Genomic DNA, 20,622 nt, shown 5'->3' with positions numbered 1-20,622 from the left:
AGAGTCCACCTGCTTTTTGCTCACAGCAGTAAACATGGGTTTAAGGACAGGGTCTGTCCCTAGTTTTATATTTAGAGGGTGAAAAGTGTAAGTTGGTGTGATCAGGTGGAGATCTGGATGCCTCACTCCTTTCCCCTGGAGAAACAGTCTCTCCAGTGGGGTTTGGGATGACAAGTGTGTCTGGAATAGAAGTGGCAGGGTCTAGTTAAATACTCCTTGAAATGTGACTTCAAGTCAGAGAAGTGTTGCATTAGGGTTCCAAACAAATAAATAACGCGTTAAGAAAGAAGTGAACCAAATGTTCCCGGCCTGCACGCTCACCATCATAAATGTCAGCTGGGCGCTGGGTCACGGCGAACTTACCGGCTCTCTCGATTGGCAGACTTGTACTCAATGGCTATCATGAGAAGCTTGAGCTTCACAAAACACAGCCTGCAATGAGATGGAAAGTGCTTCCCAGTCAGTGCTTCCAAATGACCAGAGCCACACAACAAACACTGTTATGACCTTTCCATCTCCTGATGCGGTCATTATCCAAGGGATCCCTATTCGACAGTCCCTGTGCCAGAGGGAGGGGGCTAGGAGCCACACCTCCCCATCCTCCCCATTAAACTTGATTTCTCACAAGTGATAAGGTGCTGAATGTTCAGAGTGCAAATTGCACTCAGGTCTGGATGTCTAGACACACACCCCAAGCAGGGATTTTTGCCTGGGGATTTATGCTGGGCCAGATTCATTAGTTACTCGGTTGGGTAGTAAAATGTTAACTGCAGGGGGAGGGAGGTATTTGGAGCAGCTGGACCTGTTATTTGGATTCCATTTTGGTCTTTTGTACAAATGGTTCATATTGTTGTTCCGAGCAGACCCCTGTGAGCTTGGAATGATGGTAATAACCCTTAGCCTCCGTGTAAGTGCCCAGAACATGATGACGGCATCGCTACTCCTGGCTCCATCCAAGCTCTCTCACCGCATCTGCCGGGTGCTCCTATCCGCAGCCCAGACTGCATGGAGGCTGGCTGGCTCCTGCCTCCGGGTCTTCACTCCCATGGTTCCTACCTCAGAAAGCCTCCTCTGCTCCCAACCCAATCTCCAGGCCCAGGTCAAACTGGACCTTCCACGTAGGCCTTCCCAGACTACCGTCACTCTCTGATTTTCTGTCTCAGAATACCTCCAGCACCTTGTGTGCAGCCACATCGTTTAGCCCTTAGCTGATTTTACACCGGCTGTGATTGCCTCCTACTGTTTCATGTGTCTGAACTTTATCTCCTCAACCAGTGCAACTTCTTCAAGAGTTATGGACTTGTTTGGAATTCCCCACAGTGCTGTACATTGAACCTGATACAGAAAACTCAAGAAATGAATGAGTTCTGCTTAGTTGTGTTTCGTTCTAAGAGAACAACAACAACAAAAAGTTCAGTAAAATACTTATGCATAAAGATACTCATGGAAGTACTACTAATACCGAGTAAAAAACTGAAAGTAACCTAAATGTCCGATAAAAAGGCAAAGATAAAGTAGCATACAGTATAGTATTAGCATTCAAAATGACTTTATGAAGAATATTTCAAGGTAGATCAACGAATATTATTTTGTAGGTACAAAGAGGTAAATAACCTGATACAGTGAAAACATATATTTATAAATTCTCATAGAAATAAAATCTCATATAAACTAACAAAGAATTATATATGTTACGTATTACAAGTTTCCTAAATGGGCATTATCACTAATGCTTTAAGGACTTTTAGATAGAAAAACATTGGTTGACTGATAGATTGAGAGATGAGTTGATGGTTATTCAGCTTCAGCATTGTGAGGGGGAGGAGGTGTTAGATCACAGGTCAGGCTCTTGATATTCTCATTTCATCCCCATAATATCCCTAAGAGGGAGATATGACCACAGTTATTCAGACTTCCATTGGTGTTTCTGGGCTTCCCTGGTGGCTCAGTTGGTAAAGAATCTGCCTGCAATGTGGGAGATCTGGGTTCGATCCCTGGATTGGAAAGATCCCGTGGAGGAGGGCATGGCAACCCACTCCAGTATTCTTGCCTGGAGAATCTCCATGGATAGAGTTTTGTGGGCTACAGTCCATGGGGTCGCAAAGAGTCGAACATGAATGAACAACTAAGCACACATTGATGGTTCTATTTTACAAGTGATGAAACTAAGGCTCCGAAAGCCCATGTAACTTGCCCTAAGTCCCCAGCTCATACCTGGCAGGACATACAACATCTTTGTCCCCAGTGAAGCCTATTTTATATTGGGGTAGACAGGCAATGAGCAAATATACCAGTGAATACATAATACCCTTCCAGATAAGGACAACTACTGTGCAGAAAATAAAACACCTAAGAGGTTAAAGAGTAACTAGGAAGATGTGTTGTCTGTGATGGTCCAGGAGGTCCTTTCTAAAAAAGTAAAAGAAGAACACAGAGTACTGGAGCATGATGATAAGAGGCAGGCAGTGAGGGGATCTGGGCAAAGAGCTTTCTAGGGAGTGGAAACAGCAAGTGCAAAGGCCCTGAAGTAAAAAGGGAGTCACAATGTTTAAGGACCAGCATTACAGCCAGTGAGGCTGCAGCTGAGTGAAGAGAGTGACAGTGACAAAGCGAAGTGACAGCAGAGTGACAGTAACTGGGTCAGGGAGAGAGGTGGGAACAAGATCATGAAAGCTTTGCTGGCCACAGCAAGGAATCTGCAGCTTATTCCAAGTAGACTGGGAGGCTCTGGGTTGGTTCTAAATAGAAAAGTGACATCATCAGATGCACTGAACCTGTGGATGTGTTGCTTGCAGGTAACGTGCTGGTGAAGGCCTCAGGCTCTCTGGTGGGAACAAGGCCAGCTGTTCATGTCTGCCTGGGAAGTCATGGTCCCCCATACTGCTTTCAACAGACAGTCAGATTTCAGAGGACCACTTGCATCCAGGCACTTTTGGACTCTCCCGGTGATTTGCAGGTTTTCTGATTCCTGCCAGCAGACTCTAATGACCTCGGCTTTGTGCTGATTATGCAGGTTGCTGAAACACCAACCCACATATCCAGCTGGAAAGGTGCTCTTCTTAAGTTATGTTCCATAGAGCACCACACTAACACACACCGTTTATGGGGCTGTTACCTCTGGAACTTAAATTGTTTAAAATATCGGATGGCTTATGCAATATTTGTTGAAATAAATTACCAGATTAAGTAACCACTTTTTAATGTAAATAGCAATCAAGGGCCAAACTTGAGGAGAAGGCTGATCTTAACTCAATACAGATCATGAAGAAGCTGATTTGCTGAAATCCTTCGAGCAATAGCCACTCCCATTTGGGATTCTGATGGTTCTTGGCATCAAGGACTTTAATTGCTTTAAGGACCTGATCGTATTGGTGAGAAGGGAAGAAATAGTCTGTAGTTAAGGTGAATCATGTCTGCCTAGCTACTACAATACCATTTTCCAACTCTATATAAAAAAGAAAGCAGCTTTATAAACTCAGAAAAGTCATTAAAATCTACACAGCTTTGTACATATTCCTCACCTAGCCCAGGGCGGACCAGCAGATCTGAGTCTTCTTTTGTAACTTTCAAATCCATATCTAAAATGATTCTCTGTGGGCATAGAGAGGCCTCTTTCAAGAATGCTTTGACTTAAAACAAGCCTTTGTTCACTGGCCAAAGGGACTAAGAAGACAGGGACTGAGTGACACAAACAAAGTGATCACAGGGAGATCTTGGGTTCTGTGTGTTTGGTTCCAGGCCACCTCAATAAAGCAATATCACAATAAAGCAAGTCACATGAAATTTTTTGTTTCCCAATGTATGAGAAAGTTAACTTCACACTATACCATGTTTATTAAGTGCACAATAATAGCATCGTGTCTAAAACATAATGAACATACTGTAATTAAAAAAAAATCCATTGCCAAAAAAACAAAACAATTACAAGAGTGACGTCAAAGGTCACTAATCACAGATCACTATAACAAATATAATAATAATGAAAATGTTTGAAATATTGTGAGGATTAGAAAAATGTGACACAGAGACATGAAGTGAGCAAATATTACTGGAAAAATGGGATAGACTTGCTTGAATAGGCTTGACACAAACCTTCAATTTGTTAAAAAAAAAAAAATGCAAGGTCTGTAAAGTGCAATAAAGACAAGCATAATAAAAAGAGGTGTGCATATAAATGCAAACAGTGTCACAACCATAGATTTTCAGACTCAGGCACTTCAAGATTGGCTGGCCCTGCCCTTCTCACATGGAGGACAAACTGAGGTTCAAAGAAGGAAAAGCAACTTATTCAAGGTCAAGTGGCCTTTAAGAAGAAAAGCCAAAAGCAGAAATAAGCAACTTGTTCAAGATTAAACAACTTTCATGTAGAAATGTCAAAAGTGGAAATCAAGTCTCAGTGCAGTGTGCTACACACTTGCTTCTTATAAAAGCAAAGGAAATGAAATGGTTGCCAGAAGCCCAAAATGCAGACATATTCTGTTTGGTCAGTACAGCGTTTAAAAAACAATAACAATGGCAAACAAAACACTAGAATTAGGTACCAATAAGTGATTTCATATAAAAGCTAGCTTTCAGTTTTCCTTGAAAATCAGATCGGGCCATATTAGAGCTGCATTCCACATGGCTAAAAGGAACTGGACTTTCAAAGCACTTACCCCTCTGGACAGGTCATGTGCTCTCCAACGTGCCACAGTCCCCACCACTCCCTAAGGTCCCAGACCTCCTTTTTCTAATTGTCTGTTGTTGTCTGGCCCCTATAGGCATTGTTGTAGTTGTTCAGTTGCTCAGTCATGTCTGACTCTGTGACCCCATGAACTGCAGCATGTCAGGCTCCTCTGTCCTCCACTATCTCCTGGAATTTTTTCAAATTCATATTTATTGAGTCAATGATGCTATCTAACCACCTCATCATCTGCTGCCCTCTTCTTTTGCCTTCAATCTTTCCCAGCATCAGGGTCTTTTCCAATGAGTCAGCTCTTTGCATCAGGTGGCCAAAGAGTTGGCGGTTCAGCTTCAGTAATAGTTCTTCCAATGAATATTTAGGGTTCATTTCCCTTAGGATTGACTGATTTGATATCCTTGCAGTCCAAGGGACTCTCAAGAGTCTTCTTCAGCACACAATTTGAAAGTATCAATACTTTGGCACTCGGTCTTCAGGATGATACCAACTCTCACATCTGTACATGACTACTGGAAAAACCATAGCTTTGACTATATGTACCTTCGTCACAAAGTAATGTCTCTGCTTTTTAATATGCTGTCTAGGTTTGTCATAGCTTTCCTTTCAAGGAGCAAGTATCTTTTAATTTCAAGGCTGTAGTCACTGTCCGCAGTGATTTTGGAGTTCAAGAAAATAAAATGTCATTGCTTCCACTTTTCTCCCTTCTATTTGCCATGAAGTGATGGAACTGGATGCTGTGATCTTAGTTTTTTGAATGTTGAGTTTCAAGCCAACTTTTTAACTCTCTTTTTTCACCCTCATCAGGAGGATCTTTAATGCCTCTTCACTTTCTGTTGTTAGCATGGTATCATCTGCATATATGAGGTTGTGATAGTTTTCCTGGAAATTTTGATTCCAGCTTATGATTCATCCAGCCTGGCATTTTGCATGATGTACTCTGCATAGATGTTAAATAAGCAGAGTGACAATACAGAGCCTTGTCATACTCCTTTCCCAATTTTGAACCAGTCCGTTGTTCCATGTTCAGTTCTAATTGTTGCTTCTTGACTTGCATACAGGTTTCTCAGGAGACAGGTAAGATGGTCTGATACTCCCATCTCTTTAAGAATTTTCCATAGTTTGTTGTGATCCACACAGCCACATGCTTAAGTGTAATCAATGAAGCAAAAGTGGATGTTTTTCTGGAACTCCCTTGCTTTCTCCATGATCCACAAATGTTGGCAATTTGATCTCTGGTTCCACAAATCTTGAGTGATTTACAATTTACACTGGAAACAGAACTACACCTTTCCCTGTTTAAAATTACAGTTTTTCATTAGCTCCTGCCATAGAAAACTGCCAAAAGTCAGGGTACAGCCTCTGTTGGGGTCCAGGAGGAAGGGCAAATCAAGGTGAGTAAACAGGGAGGGTGTAGTCATACTTGTTTACTTGTCTCTCTGTCCTCAAACTGAGTTTCTTCAGGGCATGACATATGCTTTGTCTCTCTGGCATTTTTCAAAGTGCAAAGAGTAAGCTTTCAGTAAATGCTGATTAAATAAATGTATGAAACAATAGGAACCAAAATCTCATGAGCTGCTGGAATGATCCACAACAGATAAATTGGTAAACTAGGAGAGTCTAGTTTAGGCAGAAAAGGATTAGAAGTGAGCCTAGAATCGTGAAACAAGATGCTTTTTAACCTGTGGGTTAGAAGCAAACAGGAAAAGAAAGGTGTAGAAGGAACTAACAACAGTGATATGCTCTGGGAATCTAATGTTTGCCCTCAATCTGCTGTGACTTGAGGTAAGTACAATTCTAAGGAACAGACAGTGATTTCTCCTTAGAATCCCCCCACAGATCCTGTTACAAAGGATGTGCCTTTGGACTACTTAGAATTGATGTCCTAAAATTAAATATTTACTTGCATCATTTGACACCATTTTTTTGTAAAGCAAAATAGGTTTTGCTCATCTAATCTTCAGAGTCATTCTTATGGCTTGAGCATATACAGACCTGGGATGGGAAGAGAAAGGAGGCTTAGTGTGAGGTAGAGAACAAGAAGGAAGCCAGGAAGCTTCTGCAATGAAATATACAAGATGAAATCATCCATAAGGTAGCAAGAATTTAATTCTTGTTTTCTAAAATAAAATGTCCCAATATGTTCAAGGCAGGAAGTTGCCACTGGTTGCAAAAATAATTATAGGGGAATCGAAATGAATTCTTTTTTCAAGGAAAAAAAAAGCACCACTTGTCACAAAAAGGTCTTAAACCAGCAATCTGCAATAAAACTGTTGTAATAACAAGTTAGATTGCTTTCTTGATAATTATTAAGTAGCGGTCTACCAAATTTCACAACATTATACAAAGCCTTTTTTTTTTTTCAACTGCCAACATCATCTGGTAACTACAGTAGTTTCAACCCAGATGTTCCTGAACAAAGGCTCTTAAGAATTAGAGTCCAACTGTTTCCATCTACCCAGAGGGAAATAAATTGTTCTTGCTATTAAATCAGCCCCCTGGACTAGAAAGACTGCTTGCTTGTATGAATTAAGCATAGAAACCTGTTGTAGAATTGATACTTTCTAATGTGTTCAGGGAGGGTATGCAAAGGTGTTGTTTGGGGCTACTGAAGATGATTCACCCAGGAGTGAAGGGGCAAGGACAGAAGAGGCAGCTTTCACTTGCCCTCCAAACCTAGCTCCACCCTGAAGCGCCAGCCCCTCTTCAGTTGTCCAAAGGCATCCTGGGAATGTCAGGCTGACACATGTAATCAGAGTAGATGAGGATGTGAACACTATGCACTGGGAAACCAGATCTTTAGGATCTAGGGGCTAGAACGAAAAAAAAAAAAGAGAGATGCACATTTAGGAGCTCTGATTTAAAATGATAAGCTCTCAAAATGAAAACATCTAGTTAAAGAAGATTTAAACCAGTGGGATTTGTGAGACTCAGTACCAGGAAAACAGAAGTGATTTAAAATGCTCATGAAAAATGTTGTTCAGATTTCCCAGTAGCTTTGATAAAGGTGGAGTGGGGAGGCTTTAGAATAGTCCCACCTTCAAACACACCCAAACTCACAATATTTCCACTCTACACCTAAGACACTTGAATGTAAATATAACTCCATTCTTTCATATAGACAATTAACATCTGCCTAAAAATCAGTAAGTGCACTTTCAGAAAGCATCAGTAGGTGAATTTGTAGAAAGCTTTGTTAGTATTATTAATCAGAAATATACAATGTAAACTGTGTGTTTGTTATGCGCATCCAGCATCAAGTCCAGGCATTTCCTGTTGGACTGCCTCCCTGACCTGTCCTGTAGAGAATTCTAGACTTGTCATTGCCTCTGCAGCTTTTAAGAGTTTTAATAGATTTTATGGTCACTGGTTTATTCACATGTTGAAGGATGACTAGTCACTTTCTGAGTCCCTGTAGTAGAAATAATCATCAATGTTGTATTCCTGTCATTATGTGCTCAGTCCTAATTATAATACCCTTAAATAATTGAATGAATAGGGCTGGTTCCTCAAGGAAAAATATTTTTTAAAGATGAAACTTGAGCCTCTCCATAAATTCTCACAAAATGTTCATTTCTGCAGCCTGGCTAAATAAATCTATCACATAACAATAGAGCCTGCTGACTTCTTTCTGTTCCATGTTCAAATTCAGATGTCTTTCTCTAGAAATTATCTCTAATGATTTCATAGAACTCAAGTTAAACTAGCTGTAGCTTTCATTGGGCAAGAGACCCAGCTTCCTCTGAAAAAAAGTGTTAATAGCTCAGTCATGTCTGACTCTTTGCAACCCCACCAACTGTACCTCGCTAGCCTCCTCTGCCCGTGGAATTCTCCAGGCAAGAATACTGGAGTGGGTTGCTGTTCCTTCCTCCAGGGGATATTACCAACCCAGGGGTCGAACCTGCATCTCTGACGTCTCCTGCATTGGTAAGCAGGTTCTTTACCACTAGCGCCACCTGGGATGCCCTTTAATGAGCATCAGCTCAGTTCAGTCGCTCAGTCGTGTCCGACTCTCTGCGACCCCATGAATTGCAGCACGCCAGGCCTCTCTGTCCATCACCAACTCCCGGAGTCTACCCAAACCATACAATGAGCATATATTTAATCAAATCTAACTGTAGGTTCTTCTAGAGACAGCATCATGCCTACACACTGGCACAAATATCCCAAGATAACTAAATATCTAGCTGATTAACTGGCTGGTGACTGATGGTAGAATTTTCTAAACAGTAGAGTAAACAAAACTTGGAAATGCCAGGATATATTTCTTTCTTTCTTTGTGCTTTCAGTCTATAGAGTGGGGCAAAATAGAAGGACGGTGGCAAGAAGGCAGCAGAAGAGGGGAAAAGGACATTAGCTGGTACTGAGAAAAGTTCTATCATTTTTATTTTAAAGATGAGACAGGGGGTAATTATCAAGAGAAGGACAGGCAGAAATCAAATATCTTGTCCAAATCACATATCCAGCAAGCTGCTGATCTGAGGGTGTGACCCTTGCAACTCCACAGCTCACACTACATGACATCACACAGCACCCTACTATTCAAAATACTCAAAAACAGGACCCTTTGGTACAAACATAGCCTCATACCCCAGCCCCTGGCTTCCTGTAGGCTTGGCTGGCACTGGCCATCTGCACCCTCCACAGTCCCTTGCTGAAGAAGATGGGGAGTCTGAGGGGAAATGGAGCAGCTTGTTTTCTGGTGTTCAGAGAACAGTGGATGGCGCCCTTTCCTTCAGATCCCAAAACTCCTTTGGCTTGATCTTATTGCCACACAGATCCAGGGGCAAGCCAGCCATGCAAAAACCAAAGGGAGATGTTCAGGAGTTGCTGGTCCTTAAAAGGAACATGTTAAGGGCATTCTAGGAACGGCCACCACGATGCCCTCAAGGCCAAGAGGTATCTAGCCAGTTGCATCCTGAACTGTCTTTCTCTGCATTTGGTGCTTATCTGAAACTGCTTTATGATCCCCAGTGGACAGAGAGCACTAAAGGGCTCAGTACCCCCATGCCTTTTTCCTATTCTGATTTGGATTAGGTGCAGAGAGTGGGGAGAGCAGTCATGGGTTTTCTGGAATGGTAGTGGGTAGACTTACTTCAAATGTCCAAAGAGACTGCAGAATACCCTTTCATGAAGAAGGAGAGATGGAGAGGAAGCTCCCACAAAGACACAAATCTTAACTTTAGCTTACAAGATGTGGCCCATCTACAATTCTATGATTTGGCTAAAATCAGAGAAAAGCATCCCAATAGCTAAGCCTGAAGTGGGGGTGGTTTAGTCTATGAGTTGTGTCTGACTCTTGGGTCCCCATGAACTATAGCCCACCAGGTTCCTCTATCCATGGGATTTCCCAGGCAAGAATACTGGAGTGGGTAGCCATTTCCTGCTCCAGGAGATCTTCCCAACCCAGGGACTGAAGTGGAAATAAGAGGTTATTCCAGCCTGTGTGTGGAGGAATGGGGTCTGTAGGGGTTTTGAGTCATCAGACTTTGAATCAGAATCACCTGCCTTACTTGCAAAATAAATGCAGATTTGGGAGGCTTATCCCAGATATAAAAACCTGGAGATGGAGTCTAGAAATGTCTCTGTTTAATAAGCTCCCCAGGAGATTCTTAATTAGCTAGCCTTCAGCTAGCAGCTCCTCCAAGCTGTTCTCAATTGTATAAGGCCCCAGCACTGGAGGCCTGGCTCTGCAATTTGTCTGCCAGGTGTCTTTGGAAGGGAACACCAACATCTGAGTCTCAGTGTCCTCCTTTATAAACCAGGGATGGTGATATTCACAGAAAGGTCACAGGATTTTGGTAAAGATTCACTGAGAAAATGTAAATGATATTTATATTTGGAAATGATATTGCATTTTGTCTATATTATTGTTTTTGGAACAAAGCTGTGATGCACATGTGGAGGCCAATGGCTCATGCAGGTCTCACCTGAGCAGGAGAAAGCACCACTCTGCTTGAAATGCTTAAAAGAGTTAACCTCTGGGGCCTCCTGCCCTTGCTCTCTTCTTTCCACATTCTGTTCTCTTGGAGAATGACCTCAAATTTCACCTATTAATCCTGCCTCTTTATCTTTTCACTGAATGACTCTCCCAGCTTCTGAGAAAACTCCAAGCTTTCCGGTGTGGTGATTCTACCCTGCAAGGGGGCACTCTGCCAGCCCAGGGGAAGAGCAAATTTATTTCTTTTCATGCTTTAAGACGTTATTGGCTGCATATTGTTTTAATGCTGTGCATAATTACAGAAACGGCTCTGAAAATCTGTGTATTTTATCTGTGTTTTATTATACCCGGAATATTCCCCAATTCTTTTTCTTTTACATGAACCAGCTGAAAATATATTTTGGTGTCCTTTATGTCATCTTGAAATTGAATAGCCAATTCTTACTGTAATGAAAATACTTATGCGCCAGCCCAGTGATATACAGCTCCACACTCTAATTACAGCTGTGCTTTAATTAACCTGAATTGAAGAGTCTTATCATTAAACTGCTGGTAACTTTGAGTTATGGCTTTTCTTTAATTTAAAGTAGAAAACACAGATAATTAAGCCTCCAGATAATCAAATGCTTGAGGAGAGCTTCAATGTTTTGGGATGTTCCTAAATCTCATTAAATGTCCTTTCTTTATTGATTATTTCTACCTCTGCTGTATCATTGTGTTAAAGGAATAATAGCAGTAAGTTGAGCATGTTCTCACTCACAAGTTTTTCATTTTTCTTTTTTTGTATTCCAGAAGCTGTACCAAACAAATACTAAATTCTCTGACAACAAGGTATGTCTGAAGGATTTTCTTCTTCTCAGAACATGCTGTCAACATGAAAACCAATCAAGGGGAATATTTACAGACTGGTGTCCACCTCTTGAGCCGGCTCCAGTGGGCAGAGAAGTTTCACACACCCACTATGTCCGAGTGGGCCAGCTCACCCATGGAGGGGGCCAGACCCCAATGTAAATGCAAATCTGGCCAGTTTAAGACATCAGGGAGGGGAAGGTCCTTCACTAAACCCCTCCTTAGAGTGAACTGGAGCTACTTAGGCCTCAGTAGAAATGCAGGTCCCATGTTGGCTTATCAAATTTTCAAAAGAGGTTGTTAATCCAGTTTTTATGTGAAAAACCATTTCTTTGAAACACTGGTGATTAAGTTTTAAGAAAGTAAAGACTGTGTAAGACAAATATGTGAGTCAAACTGACCCCAGAGATACCCCATCTGGAACTTCCAGACAGAGCACTCCTAACCCTCCAGGTTAACACTGTTAAAATGAACTCCCTCAGTTCCCAGAAGCAAAAATGAGAAGCAGTCAGAATGCAGGGGGCCAGGGTGGGGGGTGGCGCTGAGGGACACAGAGGAATGGACTTCCAAGAGAACACTCAGGTTGACATCGGTCAAGTCAGGGAGGCTCAACAGCCAAAGAAGGGGGCTTCGCATACTCCCCTGCCATGTCCCTGGTGCCACAGGACCCCTCCAGGCCCTGGCAGGTCTGCTGTGTGCTCAGACCACCCCTACATTAGACATAGGTGGCTTTAACTGCCTTTTTATAGAACCAGTTTCTAATACAAGTCCTGAATCCTCCTGGCAGTCCACGTTCCAAGGTAGAGAAAATCCCCTGGAACCGTCTCAGGGCTCCATGACCCAGTGCCTCCGAATGGTTAACTCCCTTCTATGGTGGAATGAGAAATAGCTCTCAAAGAGAGGAACACATGGGAGTTACAATAGGGCATCCATTTTCAGAAAATAACTCCTTCGGAATCAATTACCTATTCGCTTTTCCAGTCCATTTAGCATTTAAACTTCCGCATTGAGACAGGGTGAGAAATCTCAGTAAACAGTCAAACGATTTTGGATTGCTCAGGGTCTGGGCCTGGGGAAAGGCAGGGTACACCTGCTGTGCTCACTGATGGAAGTCACTGACAGGTAAACACCAAGCTATCCGGTGCTCTGGCCCCTCTCTGCTGTTCATAGGACAGAAAACTATGAGGAGCCCAGGAGCCCCCAGGACTGTCCTCTTCAGGTCGCCCTTTCCAGAAGGTGGGTTTGATTTGCAGACATGCAGACAGCACAAAGGAATATGTCTTCTTCCTCAGCCCAATGAGTTCCCAGATTTTCCTGCTTTGTCATAGTTTTTATCAGTGAGACTGAGTTTACCAAAGTCTTTGCTACAGTGTCAAAGGATGGAGCTGCATGTTGCAGCATTCCCAGTCTGTGTTTTCATGGGGACAAAGCATCCGTTTGACTTCTGTCCAACATCTGAGCTTCTAGGTGGGGAATCTGAGCCATCGTCCTAGTGAAAGCTTCTTGAGGTCTGGGACACCTGGAGCTCCCGACATCATAGCCCTTAAATGATCACCTGTTCTACCATAAAGAGTCATGCAGGCTAGGTCTACCCCTTGCTCATATCCATCCTGCTGAGCCAACAGGAGACACTAAGGCTTTTTATTGTTATAATGTGGCAGATGTCCGTCTTGGGGCTAAATTGCTCAGGACTATTAAAAGCCTCTTTGTGTACATTTGGCTCCACATTCCCTCAGCAAATATTGAAAGCACTTTGAACAGCAGCTTCTCTGATGTCTTTATAATCTGACTTGATTGAAAGAAATTAAAATTTCTGTCATCAAGGGGCTAGCAAGACTTGGTCTTGCCCCGGTAAAATCAGAGGCATGGGTTAGTGACACCCTTCATACAAGCGTCTATATCACAGGGATAATTCAAGACGTGCAGGAAGAACTGCAGTTCATAATTTACTGCATATGAAGGATCCAAGGCTAAGAGTCTCAGAACTGGAGGGAAAGGAAAGTCAGCAGAAACCCCCAAAGCAGGGGCCATATAAAGACCAACTTTCCCCTTCATCACAGAAGGCTGAGCACAGGACACTGGTAAGTGTCAGTGGCTGCACTGTGCTGGCTATAGGTGAGATGTTTTTCCTGCAAGGGACACATTGAATATTCGTGAAAGCCAAAGAGCATATGGTTAATGGTCACTTACTCACAAACAGTAGGAAAGGACAGACCCACGAAGGCACTGGAGAGATATTCTGTGTACATTTCATTTGAGACTCCTTCCAAGTAGTATTTCTGCCATGTGTCTTCCTCAATCTAAGGGAGAAGAACACAGGAGAAGGGTTTAAGATAGGACAGTAGACTGTACAAAGGAAACCAGGTTACCCCATCTGGCAAACAAATGAATGCACTGGTTGGGCAATGGTGACTCACTTTAACAACCAGGAACACAACCACATGGCCACATGAAGCTTTCCATGACCCTAAACTCGTAGACTAGCTATCCACTCTAGAGCACCACATCTTCCTGTATGATTTCTAAGAATGTGGAGGCATGGGCACTCACCACAATTGATACAATTTTTTGAGAGCAATTTTTAATTGTTACCAGAATTTACAGAAGTGCATACTCTTTTTTGTTGTTGTTTAGTCACTAAGTCAGGAGAAGGCAATGGCACCCCACTCCAGTACTCTTGCCTGGAGGATCCCATGGACGGAGAAGCCTGGTAGGCTGCAGTCCATGGGGTCGCTAAGAGTCGGACACGACTGAGCGACTTCACTTTCACTTTTCCCTTTCATGCACTGGAGAAATGGCAACCCACTCCAGTGTTCTTGCCTGGAGAATCCTAGGGACGGCGGAGCCTGGTGAGCTGCCGTCTATGGGGTCGCACAGAGTCGGACACGACAAGTGACTTACCATAGCATAGTCACTAAGTCATGTCCAACTCTTCCAATCTCATGAATTGCAGCACGCTAAGCTTCCCTGTCTTTCACTTTCTCCTGGAGTTTGCTCAAACTCAGGTCCATTGAGTCAGCAATGCCATCCAACCATTTTATCCTCTGATGCCCCCTTCTCCTCTTGCCCTCAATCTTTCCCAGCATCAGGGTCTTTTTCAGTGAATCAGCCCTTCACATCAGGTGGCCAAAGGACTGAAGCTTCAGCATTAGTCCTTCCAGTGAGTATTCAAGGTTGACTTCCTTTAAGACTGACTGGTTCGATCTCCTTGCAGTCCAAGGGATTCTCAAGAATCTTCTCCAGCACAATTCAAAACTATCAGTTCTTTGGCACTCAGCCTTCTTTATGTTGGCGCTATTCCTAAATTAACTCTCACATCCATATGTGACTACTGGAAAAACCATAGCTTTGACTATACAGACCTTTGTTGGCAAAGTGATATCTCTGCTTTTTAATACACTGTCTAGGTTTGTCACAGCTTTCCTTCCAAGGAGCAAGCATCTTTTAATTTCATGGCTGCAGTCACTGTCTGCAGTAATTTTGGAGTGCAATACTCTTTTTACACAACTCCAATTTAAGTATTCATAGCAAAAAGAAGTATATAAGTATACACATACATATGTACAAGAATATTCTTCTATTTGTGAAAAATTAGAAACCACAAATGCTAGGTTTATACCATGGGATACAGGAAAGCAATTAAAAATTGTGATGAAAATTTCTTCATAGAGAAAATCACATTAAAAGACACATTACTAAATAGCATATATAGTCTGATTCTATTTTTTAAATACCCTATAATTAACTAAACGTTTGTAAAGCCATAGAAAAATCTAGAAAGCTTTATACCAAAACAGTAATAGTTGTTATCTTTGAAACATAGAATGACACTTTTTCTCTATAGATTCTGTATAGTCTGAAGGCTTTTGCAATGAGCATTATGTATAACACAAAACAGTGTATCTATTTTTACTTTGGGGAAAAAGTAAATTTTTCCAACCCTAACTTGAATATCACTAAAAGTTAAATGTAGTTTCAGAAAGGTCTCAATCCCAACTTCATTTAAATGTCTTTTTTCCATAATTAATCAAGTTCAGCTGGTTTTCCCAACAGCCCTCTTCATGCTAGGCATTTCTGGAAGGGATTTACCATGGAGTCAACCATTCAAAACTATATAAAGTGAATAGCAACAAGAACACCGAGCCCCTCCGGGAGCTTGGGGATGTCATGGATTCCCAAGCCAAGAAAACAAGCAATCTGTGTGGTTCTTGGGTATCTGTAAGCTGCAACCTCCTAAATTCACTTCCACTGGAGGTTAGATTAGGGGGAGGAAGAAAGAGAGCTTCCCAACCAACCAAGGAAGTGACTCTTAATAATGTCCTGTGCTGATAATGAATGAAATGTATCTTGCTTATGGCTCAATAATCAGTTAACAGGGGGAGATATAAGAGACTTGGAAACAGTAGGAAATGCACACCTACTATCTGCTTGGTGACACTCTGAAATACAAAAGCTAGGAATAATTTAGAAATAAATTGACTGCTCCCTGCTTCTCTGCTATTTATCTGCTTTGTGCTAGGGCTGGGTGATTAAATCATGTGGGTTAACCCCATGAGTTTGAGCTGCTTCTAACCTACTTCCACACATTAGACATGTACCATGCAGTATTGCTGGGTATGGTTATTCATCTACACATTAGTTTTCCCCAAAGTGGAGTCTTTTAAAAAAAGAAAACAAAGGAAGGACTCAAACTTTTCTATTGCTAAGTTTTATGATTTACTTAAAATTAACTGCTATGTGTTTAGCAAAGCACAAACTTTTTAATGTCTCCCATTCACAAGACTTCAATTTATTTTTTCAAAAAGATATTCTTGACTTCATAACCAAAGGTCATCAATGCTAACTAATCTGAAGAAAGCTTAGTCTGCATTAGTAAATAGTTTGAAATATATAATATTTGGGACACTATATTATGATAAATTTTATTGGTAAATAGGATACTACCTGATGGATTGTCAGTTATAAATCCTTATAGTTGAGTTTCATGGGCAAATAGTTTTCTTGAAGTAGAATTCAGCTTATTCTTTTAGCAGGGACATTCCTTTTATAATATATTGCTTATGTTGCTAATTTAAATATTCTACTTGATTTTTAAAAATAATGAAAATATGACACTTTATCTTAATTATTATTAATTGTTGACACTATTCCTAAATTAATACAGTATTAATTTGGCTCTTTTGGTTATGATCATTATTTTCATGCTTCTATGGCCTAATGGAACTACCCGTGAAATCAAATTTTATTGTAGGTTCATCATTAAACTTCTTAAATTTAAGTAGAAACAAATTCTTTACTGTTTTTTTGAACTTAGCATACACTTTTTCATTGATTCATCCTTTCAGCAAATATTTATTGAGCATATTCTGTGTCTTAACAGTCGTTCCAGTTACTGATTGAATTTTATTTAAACTGGCATACTTTTCTATTTGCCAGAAAAAGCCCAACATATACCTAGAATCTTCCTGCAGTGCAGGAAACGCAGGAGACTTGTGTTCAATCCTTGGGTCAGGAAGATTCCCTGGAGGAGGGCATGGCAACCTACTCCAGAAGGGGACGACAGAGGATGAGATGGTTGGATGGCATCACTGACTCTATAGACATGAGTTTGAGTAAGCTCTGGGAGTTGGTGATGGACAGGGAAGCCTGGTGTGCTGCAGTCCATGGGGTTGCAAAGAGTCAGACACGACTGAGCAACTGAACTGACTGAACTGACAGACATATGCAGATTCTCAGATGGTATCTATAGTGTAAGATGGAGTGGCATTGAATGGACAGTCTAAAAGCTGAGGAGTTTAAAGTCATTGTCATAACCCTTTCAGATTTCTGTATCTTTAACACAGTTTCCTTATTGATAACAAGTTTTTCAGGTTCTAATAAATGTTCCCACAAAAAAGAAAACCCCACTGAAAATGACTTAAATGGTAAAATGGTAAATTTTATGTTGTCTGTATTTTACCACAATTAATTTACATGATGATACTATAACATAAGAAGAATCAGTAATTATAATAAACACTTACACCTTTTAATCCTTAAGGGCAAGAATGACAAGTTGTGACAGAACAATGACAGGAACAGGCCAATCACATCAGGAGAGTCAGGGAGCCAGCACCCAGCCTTATGACACTGTGACATGTCACCAACTGAGACAACAGAACATCAATCTTCATCCCAAGGCAAGGGCTTCAATTACCCCATCTTATCAAAATTTACTTTTATAAGTCTCAAGCATGGCATCTTTCACTTATTTTGAAAAGAGCCAAAGCAAAAGTGCACATTCCTTTTACTTCTGTCAGCAGTGATAAGATACATTATTAGAAAAGGAAAACTTAGTGTGAAATACATTGAGTTTAAAAACTTGGCACTGTTCAATGACAGCGAACAAAGAGATCTAGAGAGGGTACAGTGAGTTATTGTCATTATGAGTCCCTTTAACAGATGATAAAACAGAGGCACAGAGAAGTTAAGTAACCCACTAAAGGTCACAAAGCCAATGAGTGGTATAAATAGGATTCAGAGTTCATGCTAGTAACCATCCTCTAAATTATCTTTTGCTAGAGACTGAAGAGGTAAATGTATCAGGAAGCAATGGTACTAGGATTTTGGTGGACTTAAAGGGTTTGCTAAATATAAAAGCTTTGCTAAATATTACCTAAGAGGAAAATACCAGAACAGAAGCTCCTCAAGCACTCAATATCTTAAACCCTGGAGCCCCTGACTTTGTAAGAAGTCAGTGAGAAGTAATATTGATTTTAAGTTGAGCTGAAAGGAGAGTTCAGGCCTCCTCTCAGAGCACGACGACATCATTTCTATTCTATAAAATGGAACCATCCCAGCCTCCAACTTCTTTCCTGAAATAGTACATGCTGTTCTGCACATTTGTGTTGTCGACATATTTTTAACTGTAATGTGAATACCTACTTTCCAGCAGAGAAATGGAGGAATGGGAGCAAAATGACTTAGGGTAAGGTGCCAAAATTAATTTGCCAGCCATTCAGCAATCAGTCAAAGGCGAAGCATTTCCTGAGGCAGCAATTTCTCCTTTGGCTGTCACATCAAACTCCTGCTGCTTTAGAAGAGCACCTAGCAAAGATGAGCAGGTGATGTGCTCTGGGTCCTTATTCATCAAATACTCACAGATCTTCGGTGAGAAAAGAGAACCGAGCTGTGGGGCTCGCTCGTCCACACTTCTCATGGTCTTATTTATCTGCCCTTCATTACCTAATTTTTCAACCAGTCTAGTTCAATCCCTTAAGTAAATGGTTGTACACCAATCTGTGGGCTGACGGCTCCATCATCAAAGGTACCATCCAACTGGAAACATCAGCCTTGGCTCTGGGGGAAGTAACACCTTCTTGATCTCAGAGTCTGCATGTGTTGCTAACGGTGGGTCAGTAACGACACCTTTTATATTTTACACTTTCTCGATTAGAGTGAAACTGTGTTTCTCTAATGCTAACAACCCGGTGAATGTGAAAAATCAACCTTCCCAGCTGGGGTATGTTATGATCACTGTGATTTCTGTTTCCAGCAAAGAGTCTGAATAACCATGTTGATTACGGCTAAATAATTTTGTAGAAGTCTGTGCCTACCTCCAGAGTCATGTAAATGATTCCAAAGACTATCATACTCCAATCCTTATTTAATTGAAAACAAGTACATTGTTTTAATCCAAATTTATGTTATGTTGTGCACATCAAAAATAATGAACTAAGAGGAAATTATAAAAACCAATTGCCATTATGTTAACAGCTGCAATAAGAAGAGGTGAGTCATAACAAACACACCAGCATCACCTAAAATTGAGAGTAAAAAGCTATTGTAATAGCAGGTATTTATTACATTTATGATTTTTTAAAAACCTATCCAAATTCTCGATATTCTTCCTTTGAAGGATGCATAGTTTTCAATCATAAGTCTTTAATTAGAATTAATTAACTGCATCTGAATATTTGTGCATATTAATTATACAATACTTTACCTCTGTCCTTTGTAATGTGACAGTCTAAAACACAGCACTGAGATAGGAACTGGCCAATGTATCTTTAACCCCACAAAACATATTTATTCCCACAAAAAAGAGGGAACCCCCACAGAATGTGCCAAGCTCTTAATTACAATTTTAAAAAAATGGGATCAGCACTGGCAGGCTCTAGGCTGGTCACTAAAATGAGTGGGGTCCTTTGTCCACATCCCTCAACAGCATGCTCTGCCACTGGGAAAAATCAGATTCAATGCTGCATCTAATCATTTCTTGCTGGAAAGAAGAATGTTAAGGACAAGTGAATGTTAAGAAGACTATCACTGACACAATTTCTGGATTATCTCTCTCTGGATTATCTCTGGATTATCTCTCTCCTCCTTTATTTCCCTCTATGTTCCAATGTTAACAAACTTGCCCCAGTTTTTACTAGTGGGCATGCAACTCTTCCTCCCTCTCTTCCTAGCCTCCACACTATTCTATATAATTGCAAATCCTAAAATTGACTCATAGAATTAAAAACAAAATGTTTGAGTCTTGCTGGCTCAGGTCCTCATGGGTGCCAGAACAGAGAATTCCTCCCTGCACAGCTTTCTAGGAGTGGAAGAAACAGGTGATACAGTTGAAATGACAGGAAAGAAGTGAAGAGATGGGAAACCAATGGTGATTTGCACCTTTTCAGAATATATCTCTCCTCTGTGCCAAACTGCATATCAATGCTGTACTTCTTGGATGTGGACTCAGGCCGGCTGCCCTTCCTAGAGTGGCATGGGATTTCAGGGACCCCATAATGATTTGGCATTCACCATTATGGCCTATTTCAGATTGCGTTTTCCAGAATGAGAGGATAGAACCAAAGGATCTCAGATTGTCCAAAGGCTTCGGGATAATGTCAGTTAAAATACATTATTTGGAATTTGATGGAATGCCAGATAATTGGTTACTTCAGCATTGAATGAATAAATAAACAACTCCAAAGATAAATTTTGGGGTGGGCTTGAGCCAAATCTCTTATTCCTAGACTAGTGGGCTGTAGACTATCAAGTGAGATTTCTTCCATCAGGCATTATGAAAAAAAAAAAATCAGTCCACATGAAGTGTGCAGAGAGAGGTTAACAGACCACAGAATACAGGGCATTTCCCACCTCCACCCCCACCCCCGCCCATGTT

The 20,622-nt window shown here is 41.2% G+C and overlaps 1 protein-coding gene across 26 annotated transcripts in view; it reads right to left on the bottom strand.

Annotated features, from left to right (window-relative positions):
- KCNMA1 (potassium calcium-activated channel subfamily M alpha 1) overlaps positions 1-20,622 on the bottom strand; it is a 762,573-nt gene that overhangs the window by 163,672 nt on the left and 578,279 nt on the right. For 25 of the 26 annotated variants that reach the window (XM_081573838.1, XM_081573839.1, XM_081573851.1 and 22 more), the window contains 2 exons: positions 13,659-13,768; positions 364-432 (listed from right to left, as the gene is read on the bottom strand). In XM_081573838.1, coding sequence (XP_081429964.1) covers positions 364-432; positions 13,659-13,768 — 179 coding nt within the window. The remainder of the gene's footprint in view (positions 1-363; positions 433-13,658; positions 13,769-20,622) is intronic. The other variant, XM_081573855.1, reaches the window with a different exon arrangement.

The sequence above is a fragment of the Giraffa tippelskirchi genome, chromosome 2, assembly GCF_054371585.1.
Source record: "Giraffa tippelskirchi isolate mGirTip1 chromosome 2, T2T-mGirTip1v1.2.pri, whole genome shotgun sequence".
Lineage (NCBI taxonomy): Eukaryota > Metazoa > Chordata > Mammalia > Artiodactyla > Giraffidae > Giraffa > Giraffa tippelskirchi.
Note: the sequence above shows the minus strand (reverse complement) of the source record. Positions and strands in the feature narration are given on the sequence as shown.